At 43.3% G+C, this 15,420-nt stretch overlaps 1 protein-coding gene across 1 annotated transcript in view; it reads right to left on the bottom strand.

Moving 5' to 3' along the window:
* LOC132517375 (zinc finger protein 354B-like) overlaps positions 1–12,417 on the bottom strand; it is an 86,376-nt gene extending 73,959 nt beyond the window's left edge. The window contains 4 exon segments of the mRNA XM_060144443.1: positions 6,983–7,078; positions 7,819–7,945; positions 11,110–11,321; positions 12,239–12,417. Of these exon segments, the coding sequence (XP_060000426.1) occupies positions 6,983–7,078; positions 7,819–7,945; positions 11,110–11,142 (256 nt within the window). The 5' untranslated portion in view covers positions 11,143–11,321; positions 12,239–12,417.
* Positions 12,418–15,420: the final 3,003 nt, after the last annotated feature.

Below are 15,420 nucleotides of genomic sequence, written 5' to 3' on the forward strand. Positions count from 1 at the left end.
GCTACAGTAATCAAGACAGTATGGTACTGGCACAAAAAAAGAAATATACATCAATGGAACAGGATAGAAAACCCAGAGATAAACCCCCACACATACGGTCACCTAATCTATGACAAAGGAAGCAACAATATACAATGGAGAAAAGACAGCCTCTTCAATAATTGGTGCTAGGAAAACTGGACAGCTACACGTAAAAGAAGAAAATTAGAATACTCCCTAACACCATACACAAAAATAAACTCAAAATGGATTAAAGACCTAAATGTAAGGCCAGACACTATAAAATTCCTTGAGGAAAACATAGGCAGAACACTCTTTGATATAAGTCATAGCAAGATCTTTTTTAACCCACCTCCTAGAGTTATGAAAAGAAAAACAAAAGTAAAAAATGGGACCTAATTAAACTTAAAAGCTTTTGACAGCAAAGGAAACCATAACAAAACGAAAACCCTCAGAATGGGAGAAAATATTTGCAAATGAAGCAACTGACAAAGGATTAATCTCCAAAATATACAAACAGCTCATGCAGTTCAATATAAAAAAAAAAATTAAAAAATGGGCGGAAGACCTAAATAGACATTTCTCCAAAGAAGACATATAGATGGCCAAAAAACACATGATAAGATGCTCAACATCACTAATTATTAGAGAAATGCAAATCAAAACTACAATGAGGGGCTTCCCTGGTGGCGCAGTGGTTGAGAGTCTGCCTTCCGATGCAGGGGACATGGGTTCGTGCCCCGGTCTGGGAAGATCCCACATGCTGCGGAGCGGCTAGGCCCGTGAGCCATGGCCGCTGAGTCTGCGCGTCCAGAGCCTGTGCTCCGCAATGGGAGAGGCCACAACAGTGAGAGGGCCGCGTACCGCAAAAAAAAAAAAAAACTACAATGAGGCATCACCTCATACTGGTCAGAATGGCCCATCATCAGAAAAATCTAGAAACAATAAATGCTGGAGAGGGTGTGGACAACAGGGAACCCTCTTGCACTGTTGGTGGGAATGTAAATTGATGCAGCCACTATGGAGAACAGTATGGAGGTTCCTTAAAAAACTAAAAATAGAACTACTATATGACCCAGCAATCCCGCTGCTGTGCATATACCCAGAGAAAACCATAATTCAAAAAGACACAGGCACTCCAATGTTCACTGCAGCACTATTTACAATAGCCAGCACACGGAAGCAACATAAATGTCCATCAACAGAGGAATGGATATAGAAGATATGGTACATATATACAATGGAATATTACTCAGCCATAAACAGGAGTGAAATTGGGTCATTGATAGAGACTTAGATGGACGTAGGGACTGTCATACAGAGTGAAATAAGCCAGAAAGAGAAAAACAAAAATCGTATATTAACACATATATATGGAATCTAGAAAGATGGTATAGATGATCTTATTTGCAAAGCAAAAATAGAGACACAGACGTAGAGAAGAAACATATGGATACCGAGGGGGAAGGGAGAGTGGGATGAATTGGGAGATTGGGATTGACATATATACACTATTGAGACTATGTATAAAATAGATAACTAATGAGAACCTACTGTATAGCACAGGGAACTCTACTCGATGCTCTGTCGTGACCTAAATTGGAAGGAATCCAAAAGAGAGGGGATATATGTATACGTACAGCTGATTCACTCTGTTATACAGTAGAAACTAACACAACATTGTAAAGCAACTATACTCCAATAAAAATTTTAAAAAAAAGTAGACAGCTAGCCCTCCCCTCCACAAAAAAAGGAGTCAAGCCACTGAACTGTAAAGGAAATGAACAAAATTAAAACTATAAGTGAAATGGAGATTACACCACTAAAATTCATGTCCACATTTATTTTTTAGCTCTCTGAGAATGGAGACCTTCTTATAACATTTAAGTCTGTTGCTTGGATTTTACATATTTAACTTGCATGCATGTTTTAAAGAATGCATTAAGTATAAAAATGTTGTGTTTCCTTTGTCAAAAAAAAAAAAAAAAGAAAGAGGCGATACATGCACCCCTATGTTCACAGCAGCACTACTTACAATAGCCAAGACAAGGAAACAACCTAAATGTCCATCAACAGATGAATGGATAACGAAGATGTGGTATATATACACAATGGAATACTACTCAGCCATAAAAATGAATGAAATAATGCCATTTGCAGCAACACGAATGGATCTAGAGATTATACTAAGTAAGCCAGAAAGAGAAAGACAAATACCATATGATATCACTTACATGTGGAATCTGAAATATGACGCAAATGAACTTATCTATGAAACAGAAACGGATTTGCAGATATAGAGAACAGACTTGTGGTTGTCAAGGGGGAAGGGGGTGGGGGAGGGTTAAATTAGGAGTTTGGGATTAGCAGATGCAAACTATTATATATAGAATGGATAAACAACAAGGTCCTACTGTATATAGTACAGGGGACTATAATCAATATCCTGTGATAAACCATAATGGAAAAGAATATGAAAAAGAATACATATATGTATAACTGAATCACTTTGCTGTACAGCAGAAATTAACATAACATTGTAAATCAAATATACTTCAATAAAATTTAAAAAAAAAAAGAATGTGGAGGACAGAGGGCCATGTTCAGATGTGCTGTGTCTAACAGACAAAGTGCCATCTGAACAGAAACCTGTGCAACTCAAGGAAGTCAGTCATGTGGGCTTGTGGCTCAGGAAGAATGGTCCAGGAGAGGAAAAAACAAGTGCAGAGGCCCTGAGGTGGCCTGTCTGAAGAACTACAAGGAGACCCGGGGATTAGAGTTCTTGAATGAAGGGCAGAGAAGAAGGAGGTGAAGGTGAAAAGGTAGCCAAGACCAGACCACGAAGGCCACACTAGGGGCTTTGGATTGTGTTCTATGTGATAGAAGCTACTAAAGGTTTTGAGCATGGGAGTGAGATAACCTGATCTACCTTTTAAAAAGACCATTCTGGCAGCTACAAGGACAACAGATGTTGGTGGCAGGGGATGAGAACAAGACTAAATCAAACATATTAAACAGGACTACAGAGCATTTGGGCTCAACTTTCACCTTGTAAATTAACTCTTTAAAACCACTGCATGTTATGTTAAAACCACTGCTGCTCTAACCCCTACAGCACCTTTCTGCAAATTAAAAAAATTTGCAGATGCAGCCTCATCAAATCTTGGTGGGTGGAAGGCAGCCCACAAGGGACCCCTCAGCCAACGACCCTGCCAGGTTCAGTCTGCCCTGAATTCTAGCATAAATATAACAAAGAAAGAGAAAAAGACAAACACTTTTTCATTGGAGGTAATTTACCTAATCATCCCTGAATTTTTAAATTTTTGATTTTAAGAATATTTTCACATTGGGTGTCAACCAAACTCATGAGACGTTCAAGTTGATTTAATCACATTAACCATATTATATATATATATATGTATATATGTATACATATATATATATATATATATACACATATAAAATATTCCAGAAAAACGATTAGACTTTGGGTTCATTTCTTTTCTCTTTTTTTTTTTTTTTTTTGTGGTATGCAGGCCTCTCACTGTTGTGGCCTCTCCCGTTGCGGAGCACAGGCTGCCGACGTACAGGCTCCCGACGCTCAGGCTCAGCGGCCATGGCTCACGGGCCCAGCCGCTATGCGGCATGTGGGATCTTCCCGGACCAGGGCACGAACCCGTGTCCCCTGCATCGGCAGGCAGACTCTCAACCACTGCGCCACCAGGGAAGCCCTGGGTTCATTTCTTAAGGAAGAGACTCAGATGAGTCTCTTTGAGCCATTTCCTCCCATTTCTCAATATAATACATACAGAGCCAGGGGCGACACAGTTTGTTTTTCCTGTTCGTTTTATTTTTCCTAGTTGTAAATAGTTTTGATGTGAAAATAATATTTTAAAAGCACATTTGGAGGCAATTAGAGGTTCTAGGAGTCCTATCCTGGAAGCATAAGCTTTTCCGTCACCGGCTGTTCAAAGGGTCGGTTTTTGGTTCTGGTCTAGAGTTAATGATCAAGGTGCTTCCAAGAACATCCAGGTCCTTCACCTGAGCTCACAGGGAAGTGAGCTCCCCTTGGAAGGGAAACTGTTCCGAGGGCATTTTAGTCCAGGTAGATGCGAGATTCGCCAGGGTTGCAGGAGAGACACAACCACAGGCCAGCACTCCCAGGACGCTCCATCTGACTGTCACCTTTGACCAAAGAGAGGAGGTTCATCCCACCCAGAGAAACGCACACACTTATTGGCTCTGATGTCCTTACTTCCTCCAGACACCCAGAGTTTTCCTTCAGGGACAGCTTCCCAAACCTGAGAAGGACTTGACATCACCACTAGGTGTCTTCAGGGTCTCTCTGGACAGCTTTCGACTCCAGTCATACTTCCTATTCAGTTTAATCCAACTAACACTTCACTCAGGAAGGGGGACTCCTCATGGATCAGAGGCTCCCGAGGTGAATGGAAAGTGAACAATTCTTCCTTCTCTTCCTTTGATCTTCCAAGCCATACTCAGTCCACACCTGACGCCCCTCCTAAACTCTCCACTGGTTCCCTGCTGCCTGCGTTCTCTGTTTACTTTGTGGTGGTCTCCAGCAGTTCCCACAAAATCAGAATATTTCTCCCAAATGACAGTTAAAAGATATAAGGAAAGATAAGTGTGGTTCCCACATCAAAAGATCTCACCTTATATGGGAAAGGATGAGCTCTACTAAAGGTGTGGGCGCTTTAGGGATCGAGACAGCCTGTCCCACAGCCCTTCTGCTGGGCCCCCACTGTGAGGGGTCATCACTGACTTGTCTGGACCCGACAGCAACCTCAGACAAGTCCTACCACGTCTATGCCAGGTGGCTCCACATTGGTTGCAGGCTGATCCTTGCAGAATATAAACCTGGGCCCGTGGCCAGGGTACTTCAACTCCTCAGAGGCTGTGCCTGGCTCTCAGGTCCCGGCCCCCTCTCCCCGCTCCCATCTCTACATGACGGCTTCCTTTGTCTGGACTCTCGGACATGCTCTTCCTGTGCCTGAACGCTTCTCACAACGTGGGATCCGGCCCTTCCTCGGGAAGCCTTGCCCACAGCACCCCTCCTGTTCCACGTTCTCACAGCACCTGTGGCTCTTCTCCCGAGGTCCTCACCGGAGTCTGTCATTCCACAGCCCTGTGTGCGCTTAGCCTCCCCCTCCACTGAGCTCCGCCAGGGCAGGACCTGCGTCCTTCTGTCCAAGGTTGCACTGCTGTTTATCACGGGACAGGAAAGCAGTGGGCGAGGGTTAGAACCTGGCTCCCCCAGAGCCTTGGCCTCCCCAATTCAACAGCTCTCAGTCCTCAACTTCCATGACAGCCGAATCTGCCAGTTTTCTCCTCTGGTGACTTCTTCTCAGGCTCAGCCACAGCTTCTTCCTTCTTAACTCACCTCATAAACATTGAGGTTTCCTGGGACTCTGTCCTCTCCTCCGTTCCCTCGTCTGCTCAGCTCAAGGTTTCAAATGCTACCTTCTCACTGACGGCTCCCTGACCTCCCTGTTGAGTTCCAACCCTGTATACCTTCTACAGCTGTCCACTGGCGACCTCTACCCATATTTCACTCACATCTCAAATGAAACCCATGCCACACCGAACTCATCCTGAACCCTTAACAAAGGGACCTCTCCTTCTTCCTTTTTTTAAAAAAAATGTTATATTTATTTATTTATTTATTTTTGGCTGCATTGGGTCTTTGTTGCCGCGCACGGGCTTTCTCTAGCTGTGTCAAGTCGGGGCTACTCTTTGTTGCAGTGCGCAGGCTTCTCATTGTGGTGGCTTCTCTTGTTGTGAAGCTTGGGCTCTAGGCACGCCGGCTTCAGTAACTGTGACGCGCAGCCTCAGTAGTTGTGGCGCACAGGCTTAGCTGTTCTGTGGGATGTGGGATCTTCCCAGACCAGGGATCAAACCCATGTCCCCTGCATTGGCAGGCAGATTCTTAACCAGTGCGCCACCAGGGAAGTCTCTCTCTCCTCTTTCCTGAACCCACTGCACGTGCCTTCCTGCAGGTAACGTCTTGCCTGCATTACACAATAATCTCCAGACGGTTCCCACCTCTAGTTTTTCCTCACTTCAAATCTAAGACCAACAGTGTTTCCAAAGTGACCATTCTTATTAAATTGAAATTGCATAATAAGGACTTTATGAATATATTCTCTGTGAAAATTTTAATAACATTACATGTAAATAAAATCCCCTTTCATCAATACTCATTCTCGATCCTAATCCAAATGTAACTAGTTACCACCTTAGGTGTCCTGCGACCTTTCTCTCAGCACTTACATGCATATTATGCATATAGACAAACACCCACGTAATTTTCTTTACACATAAATGGCGACATGTCATAATCATGCACTGTAACTAGCTTTAGTCCTTCACGTGCCTTGGAGCTCCGCCCACACCAGTGCTTCTTGTTTCTGGCTGTGGTGCTGTGTGCCAGTGTAGGGACCCACCTCAGCTTCTTTAGCTATGCCTTTACTGAAGGACGTTTAAAGTGTTTCAGACTCTGACCATTTTTTCTAAAATATCAAGGACCATGTAATTCTTCTGCTTAAAATCCTTGAATTATTTCCAGTCACCCACGGACAGTTCCCATCTCTAAGAACTGTACCAAAGCACTTCAGAGTGTGGCCCCCACCTGGCTTTCTGATCTCATTTCCTTCTTCATCTCTTTCTTTTCCCACAACCCTGGGCTTCAGTCAGAACGAATTATCTGCAGTTCCTTAAATGGACTAAGTTTGCTCAGTGAATACATGAAAATGCAGCCCTCCTCTGAAACAAGAGGAAAGAATAAAGATCCTGAGAGATTTACCTGTGAAGTGATTATCAGACATGACGCAGAAGTTTGTGACCCTTCTCCAAAACTTCTTGAGGACTGGGAACTTGGAGAAATTTCCCTGACCAACATCTCCAAGTTGCACATGCATTCATTTACCAGACTGCTGCGTGCAGAGATTCCCCACCCACTCACCTACAGAGGAGCCTCCAGGGCTTTCTTTCTCTACCTTCCAGGGATCTTCTCCTTGCTGCAACAGGGAGATCACCTCAGGTTTGGAAAATAGGAGTCCTGCTCATAGAAAAAAAAACAAAAAAATAAAAACAACAACAAACTTGGTTTTGACACGAAGAGGTATCTGAGATCTGAGCTAAAACTTACAGGATGATATAAAGAGCTCCTTAGGGTGCTCAAGTTCTGCCCCATGATGTGAGGGCTGTGTTAGGGAAAAAGCAAGGGACTTGTAAAACATAACAATGTAATAATTAGTTGCATGTTAGGAAAATACAATAAACATGTACCCTTGAAATAGGGTACCATTAGCTTTCTATAGAAGAGGAAATATATGAGATGTACAGACTAAATTCATATTTATAAACAGGTATCTATGGAGAAGATACCAGGTAGACTGTTTAAAATGAGAACACACTATCTGGTTCCCTTTCAAATATGGATTATACAGTGTTCATCTAGCTGGAAAAGTGAATGGGAAAGGCAAGTGGTGGGTCCAAGAAGAGGGGTGAAAGATGCTCTCTGCTTAGAGATGAGCAGACACATCATAGAACAATCATAGTGGGAAATGCCTGAACTATGAGGGAATTTCTAATGTGCAGCTCTGTAGACTGGCCCATCCGTGGGGCATGAGGCATCCATGCCTATTAGCAGGAAAAAGTTTTTCAGATTTATTTGTGGAGATCCAATTTGTACAGTGCTAAGGCAAAACTCAGCTAAAGTTTTGATGATCCATGGCTTTTATCCAGGGAATCAGATGCTGAGTTATCCCAATTTCTAAACAGAGGAAATTTCCTTACCCAATGACACCAAGTTGCTATAGTTCTCCAGCATCACATCTTGGTACAAGTTTCTCTGTGAAGGCGCCAGCTTTCTCCACTCATCCCGCGTAAAGAGCACAGCCACATCTTCAAACGTCACTGACAGCTGTAGAGACAAGCATCCCAGCTCACCCAAGACCACCCATCACACAGGGTGAAGAGGGCGGCAGTGGGAAGTAGACAGGCTACCATGAAATGCTTCTATATTATTCTAGGTTCTTAAGGTTTCAAGTCACTGGTTTAATGAACACTTGACCTGTGACAAATACATACTGAGTACCATGAAGTATGAACCAGGCCCTGTGTTAACCACACAGAGATGTGTGGAGGTATTAAGTCCATTAGTGGGAGTGTTAATTAGAATAATCTTTCTAATAGCAATTTGGTAATACATATTAAGAGCTTTAAAATGTGCATACTTTTTAACTCTCCAATTACTATATTTGTTTGATAACGAACAGTGCAAAAAAATGCACACAAAAGGACATTTATTATGGTGTTAGTTAACAGCAGAGAAACAGAAACACCTACAACCTAAATAATCACTGACAGAGGCTTGGTTAAATAATTTAAGGCACTATCTGTGTGCTCTCTGCAGCCTGAGGACAGTAATAATGGAAATTAAAACAGCTATCATTAACTGAATGCTTTCTTCAGGACAAGTACTATTCTTAGAGCTTTATATTAATCTTTAGTGTAAATCTTTATTTTACCTTCACAACAACGCTAGGAAGAAGGTACTATTATTGTCCTCATTTTACACAAGAGAAGTCACAGAGAGGATAAGAAATTTGTCTAAAGTCACACAATTGGTCAGTGGTAGTGCTGGGATTCCAATTCCAGGTGGATGTCTAAGGCTCCATTCTTAACCGCTCTGTAAAACTGCCTCTCAAAACCTACCAAATAGTTAATAAATAAATGAAATAATCCATACAATGTACTTAAAACCATACATGGCTCATATTAAAGGTTCAGATCTTACCTATTATCATGTCAATATAAAGTACTATGAATCATTAAAATTGATGGTGTAAGTCAGTATTTTTGACTTAAAAAGGCATTCATAATAATGTTAAGTATAAAAAGCAAGTTACATATCAGTATGTATAGTTTGGTCCCATTTTTGATAAAAAATTATATATGTACATAGCAAGTGATGCTGAGAGATGCATAACAAATGGCTGACAGCGATCATCTCCAGATGGTGGGATTAAGGGGGATTTTACTTTTTTTTTGCATATACGGAAAAAATATATAGACAAATACATGTACATACACACATCTATGCACATATGTACATTTACAAGCATATATACATATACCCATATATATATATGTGCATGTTTTATTCTCTATAAAGTTTTTTGCCATGATCATGCAATATTTTTATAGTAAGAAAAGGCATTAAATTATTGGCACATTGGGAGGAATACAAGAAATGATCTCTGCTCTCAAAGAACTTACAATCTAACTGGCAGACAAGAAAAGTGCATGAATTTGAACACTAAAAGGAAAATGTGTAGCTGGATAGGACCATACACCATACCTGCTAATCCTCATTTTAGAGACGAGGAACACAAGATCCAGGACAGTCAAGATTCCAGGTCACATACTTTATTAATGGCAGAGACAGGATGATAACTAAAGTTTTCTTCCAACACAGCACTTGGTATACTCTCTCTCTTATCTTAAACATCCTATTACTGAGTTTTACACACAATTCCACACAGCAGGTGAGGTTAGGGAGAAATGTCACATAGGACTCACACACAGGGACAGAGAAAATTCTGGGCAAGAGAGCAGCTTGGCTCTGTTGGAATGGAATGTGAAAGCCTTAGAAAAAAGCAGTCCAAATATGCAAAGGCAGGTCCTAGCCATAGCCTCAGAAGATCAAACACCATGACATTTCGTGGGTCCAAATGATATACAACATCGCACTGCAGAGAGCTCTGGTAACACAGGGGCTGGGCCTGCCATGTGTTCTGAGAGATGCACCAGAGGAATGGCTGGACAATAACCAGCATGAACTCAGAGGCCAGACATACCTGGGTTTGATTTCAGGTCACTTGACTTCTTTAAGCCTCAGTTTCCTCATGTGTAAAATGGGGGTAATAACTGCTGCGCCGTTATGAGAGTGAGAACAAAGGTAAAGCCCTCGGGATATTCCCCCAGCAACATTAACTATTATTGTTAGATGAAAATGAGTACAGAATGAACAGTATTTTCTGGGTCCTAAAAACACTGTACAGTTAATTTTTATCTATCAACAGTAATAGTATCATGTACTAGAATAATATTGTTCAGCTATCACAACCACCACATATTCAACAGCAACTATGTGCCCGGCCCTTACTGAAACACTTGCCATGCTGCAATTCCTCTCATCTACCCTATGAGGTACGCATGGTTGTTATTCCCATTCTACAGGTGAGGAAACTGAGGCACAGAGAGATCAATTGCCTAAGGCCCATAAATGGTAACAGAAGATACGGGTTCAAACTTGGCTGTCTGGCTTGAGAGCCCCACTTTTAACTGTACACCCTGTATACATTGCTTCTCCACTACTGATATCCCACAGCACCCTCCCTGCCACTTCCTGAGGAGTCTTCTCTCAGCTCTTAAAGTCAAGAGACCTCTCCATCTGTGTCCCCACCAAAATGGCTATCCTTTGTTCACACACCGCCTCACCTGGATGGGGTCCCACCCTCATTCCCACAGAATAAAGATGACAATGGCAGGTCAAGATCAGTTTTCAAGAGAGTGATAGAAGCAAGGCACATGATCCAGAAAGTTAAGAGGGAGAAAAAACTAAAAACTCTGGACTGGGAAAAGCCTGGGTAAGGTATCATGAAGATTCTCGGGGTGGAAAGAAAAAGAAAAGCATCCTGGCCAAGGGTAGGGAGGGGGACATGACTGAGCAAAGGAGGCAGGCCAGAAAGGAACTCTGCCAAGTGCGCATGTTTATTTGTTCTGACCCCAAGTGGTATAAGATATGTGGCATCTTACCTGTCTATTCAGTAATCATACAGTGAATTGAGATTAATGAATAAAAGAGTGTCTATCAGAAAAAAAAAAAGAGAGAGACACAACACATGGATTGGGGGGTTGGAGGCAAGCAATCCACCATCTACCAGGATGGACCAACTCTTCAAAGGGAGAAGGACATGGGCTCCAAATCCTGGTGAAGACTGTACTGGGGACAGAACTTCAGTTTGAGGGTTAAAAAACAAACCTATTTGTCCGTAAGACTTGAGATGGTAATGCACTCACCTGAGACCTTGTTTCCCTCTGTTCAGTAGCCATGCCTCTTTCTGGGCAGTTTCCCCTTAGGATGGGAGAAGTCTCCAGAAGCCAAATCTGAGAGAAGAAAAACGGAGCCAGGAGGAAGGCCCTTCTGCTTTGCACCCCTCAGAATCAGCAGCTCTGAAACCTTTACACCACCTGAGAATGATGCCATGTGCCCTCAGGAAGGAAGTCAGGAGCTAGGAGTAGAGAGGACCAGAGAGAAGGGCTGGGTCCTGGTCCAGGCCCAGCTCTTTCCCTGGCTCAGAGGAAAAGGTCCTAGGACTCCATCAGCAGTAGCAGCAACTCCCTGAGCCTCACCGCGTGCCAGGCACTACCTATCAATACATCATCGAGTCCCACAGCACAGTTGGCACTGTCAGCGCCCCATTTTATAGATCAGGACACTGAGGGCACAGTGGGAGCAACTTGCCCCAGTCCACACAGCCAGGGAGGGTGGCACCAGGATTCCAAGCATCGCAGGCTCCAGAGCACCTGCTCTAACCTCCCTGCGTGCATGTGACAACTTTTCTCCACCTCAAGCCTTCCCACCCAATTCCTCCCCCTCCTATCAAGGAAACAATTTCCAGATTTCTAGAGAAAGCTGCTTCGGAAAGGGAAAACATCAGCTCTCCTATGGCGGGGAGGTGGCTGCTGTCTTGAGGAAAGGGCACAGAAAACCAAAGACCTGGGTTCCAGTCCTGGCTCTGCCACTGGGGGAAGCCGGCGACTCACTTATCGCGCAAAACAAGCCTGTCACTCGGGAGTGCAGGGGTGATGGTAAGGGGAGGAAATTTCTCACGTTCACTGCCGGCCCGAAACAAATTCAAATGCCGTAAGGCGCTGGGCAGGTAGCGCACTGGGAATGGGTCGGGAGGAAGCAGAAGGGTGGCTGGGTCCAGCCAATGGAGACGAAGTGCCCGACCTGTCTCATTCAGGGGTACTGTGGGATGGCTGGTGGCGGCAGGCGTACAGAGCCGGGGTGCCCGGCCCTCGGCCCGCCGGCGCCCACAAAGGCCCGGCTCGCGCCTCCTGGGCCTTTGTCCCATACCCCGGCGCCGCATCCTCCCGAAGCCCGGTCCTCCCTCCCGCATCCTGCCGAGCCTCCGCCGCTCACCTCACCCAGGCCTCGGGTGTTCCGCGGGCCACAGGCAGGAAGCTCCGGAACTGCCACGGCCTAACAGCAACTTCGGGTCGGGACTCCCCGGGGTGCTGTCTGGGCCGACCCCAGCCCAGAACGCCGCTCACGCCAGCGACAAACGCCCAACTCCCTGTGCAGGTCCGGAGCCGGGTAGTGAGGTGGAGGCGGGGGAACGGTCGCTAACCCCCTGAGAAATGTAGTCCACGCGAGAACCCAAGGATTCTGGGAAGTGTAGTTCTCCGCGCTTGCTGCGTGGAGAGGCCCGGCTGAGCCTGTCATGTGCCCGGGTACTCATTCTGGGCTAGTGGCCGCGCTCCGTGAGTTGCCGGCTCCTGGGTTCCCGGTTCTTCCGAGAGGAAACGGAGTTTCGCCGAGGACAGTGTATTGTAGCTCTGCATCTGCGTAAATGATAGTCAGGCAAGTAGACAACCTTCAAAAAACAAACCTATTTCCTCTTCAGTTTTTCAAAAAGTATATTGAGCACCTGCTACGCGCCAAGCCCTATTGTAAAGGATTTGAAATACCTCAGTGAGCAAAACAGAGATCATTGCTCTGGAGAACTTTTTTGGGGGGTGGGGGTGGGGAAGGAGGGAGGGAGCAGACAGTAAGCCATGAACATAATTATATAGCATTTTAGAAAATAAGCATTAACGCATTAACAGAAAAAGCGAAAGGAAAGCAGGGTTGGAAGTGTCTGGGGTAGGTACGGAGGCAAGTTGCAGCACGGATTAGGGTCACGAATACTGCTCTTTGTTAACATATTAGGAAACAATCTCGGTAAGGTAGAATGAGTATCCTTCCATAAGTTTTTGTTCAACTGTCTTAGCTATAATCAACTCATATGAATAATCATCATCGTGTCAACTTGTAAATAAAAATGCTGAGGCTTTGACTGGATTCTTTGAATCCATAAATCAACCTGAGGAAAATTAATATCTAACAATATGGACTTTAACAATCCATTAACATGGTACAGCAATCTTTTTATTTAAGTCTCCATATATTTTCTCCATAGCAGTATTACATATTTTTTGAGTTTTATTTGAGTATGTTTCATACTTTTTGAAGCTATTGTAAGTGGTATCTCTTTTTGAATTTCATTTGTAAAGTACCAGTTTTGTGTATAGCTTAGTGCCTGAAGTCTTATAAATTCCAATAATGAATTTATTGTGTTTTCGATTTTCTATGTAATATACTATGTGAATGACAGTTTTGTTTCTTTTGCAAAACTTTTGCTTCTTTTATATTTTATTTCTTTTAATCGCCATATTGAGTGGGCTGTGATTTCTAGTACAATGTTAATATAAAGTCAAAGCAGAGGCACGTCAGAAAAATGGCTTAGCAGGGAACTCCAAGCCCACAGTCCCCCTTGGAAACATAAACAGCAACTAGAAACTGGCTAAAATAACCATATGAAAGCTCTGGAAAACAGTAAAATATCTACAGCAAAAAAACCCCGAAAACTCAATCAAGGAAAAAACCACATTTGAAATCATGGTAATACTGTGATGTTTTTACTTGCCCTTGCCCCATCCCTTCCTCAGTGTAGCAAAATCTTGGTCTGGAGTGGCCAAAGCTAAGTTCCCAATTCCTTGCTCCAACAGAGAGGGAACAGAGGAGCTTTTATTTGTAAAGTTCTACCCTGTCTGAGGGCTGCCAGAAGTACTGGGCTCTATCTTGTCTATCTCGGAACTCAGATGGGGAGAAGCAGTAGGCACTGCTCCTAAAAGTTGTGGGTGGACTACAGTCCCACAGACACCTGGGGCAAGACTGTGAGGGTAGAAACATAAGATAGACCATCTAAAACCCTGAGGAGAAGCTATGGTTAAGCTTTGGGAAATCAAGACTTAAAAGCAGCTGAAAAACCAACATAAGGCCCAACCACAAAAGACGTAAGGAGCTCTTAAGTTTTCACCTCCATCTGATCCCTAGGCTGAGAACAAGCCAGCTAATTAGTAAAGGACAGCTCTAGCAGAGAACCAGTCTGCAAAGACTGGGAGAGGTGACTAGTTTCTCGTTTTGTTCTGTTTTTTAAGAAAAGACAAAAAAGTACTAAAGAGCAGTTTTAGGTTCACAGCAAAATTGAGAGGAAGGTATAGCGATTTCTCATTTATTCTCTACCCCAACACATCATAGCCTCCCCCATTATCAACATCACTCACCACAGTGGCACATTTGTTACAATTGATGAACCTACACTGACATATCCCAGTTACCCAAAATCCATAGTTTAGAGCTCACCCTTGGTGTTGTACATTCTATAGGTTTGAAAAAATGTATAATGAACGACATGTCTGCCATTACAGGGTAGTTTCACTGCCTTAAATCCTCTGTGCTCTGCCTATTCATCCCTCCCTGTTCCCTAACTGGCAACCACTGATATTTTTACTGTCTCCATAGTTTTGCCTTTTTCAGAATGTCATATAGTTGGTATCATAAAGTATGCAGCCTTTTCAGATTGGCTTCTTTCACTCTGTAATATGCATTTAAGTTTCCTCTGCGTCTTTTCATGGCTTGATAGCTCGTTTCTTTTTAGAGCGGAATAATATTCCATTGTCTGAATGTACCACATTTTATTTATCTGTTCACCTACTGAAGGACATCTAGGTTGCTTCCAAATTTGGGCAATTATGAATAAAGCTGCTATAAACAGCCATGTGCAAGTTTTTGTGTGGACATAGCTTTCAACTCTTTTGAGCATGACTTCTGAATCATATGATAAGAATATGTTTAGTTTTGTAAGAAACTGCCAAACTCTTTTCCAAAGCGGCTGTACCATTTTGCATTCCCTTCAGCAAAGTATGAGACTTCCTGTTGCTCCACATCCTCCACAGCATTTGTCAGTGTTCTGGATTTTGGCCATTCTAATAGGCATGTAGAGGTATCTCATTGTTGTTTTAATTTGCATTTCCCTAATGACATACAATGTAGGGTATATGACGATCTTTTCATATGCTTATTTGCCACATATCTTCTTTAGTGAGGTGTCCATAAAGGTCTTTGGCCCATTTTTTAATCTGGTTGTTTATTTTCTTATTGAGTTTTAAGTGTTCTTTGTATATTTTGGATAACATCTGACAGGTCCTTTATCAGATATATTCTTTTGCAGATATTTTCTCCCAGTCTATGGCTTGTCTTCTCATTATGTTGACAGTACC

Source organism: Lagenorhynchus albirostris, chromosome 3 (assembly GCF_949774975.1).
Source record: "Lagenorhynchus albirostris chromosome 3, mLagAlb1.1, whole genome shotgun sequence".
In the NCBI taxonomy this organism is placed as follows: Eukaryota; Metazoa; Chordata; class Mammalia; order Artiodactyla; family Delphinidae; genus Lagenorhynchus; species Lagenorhynchus albirostris.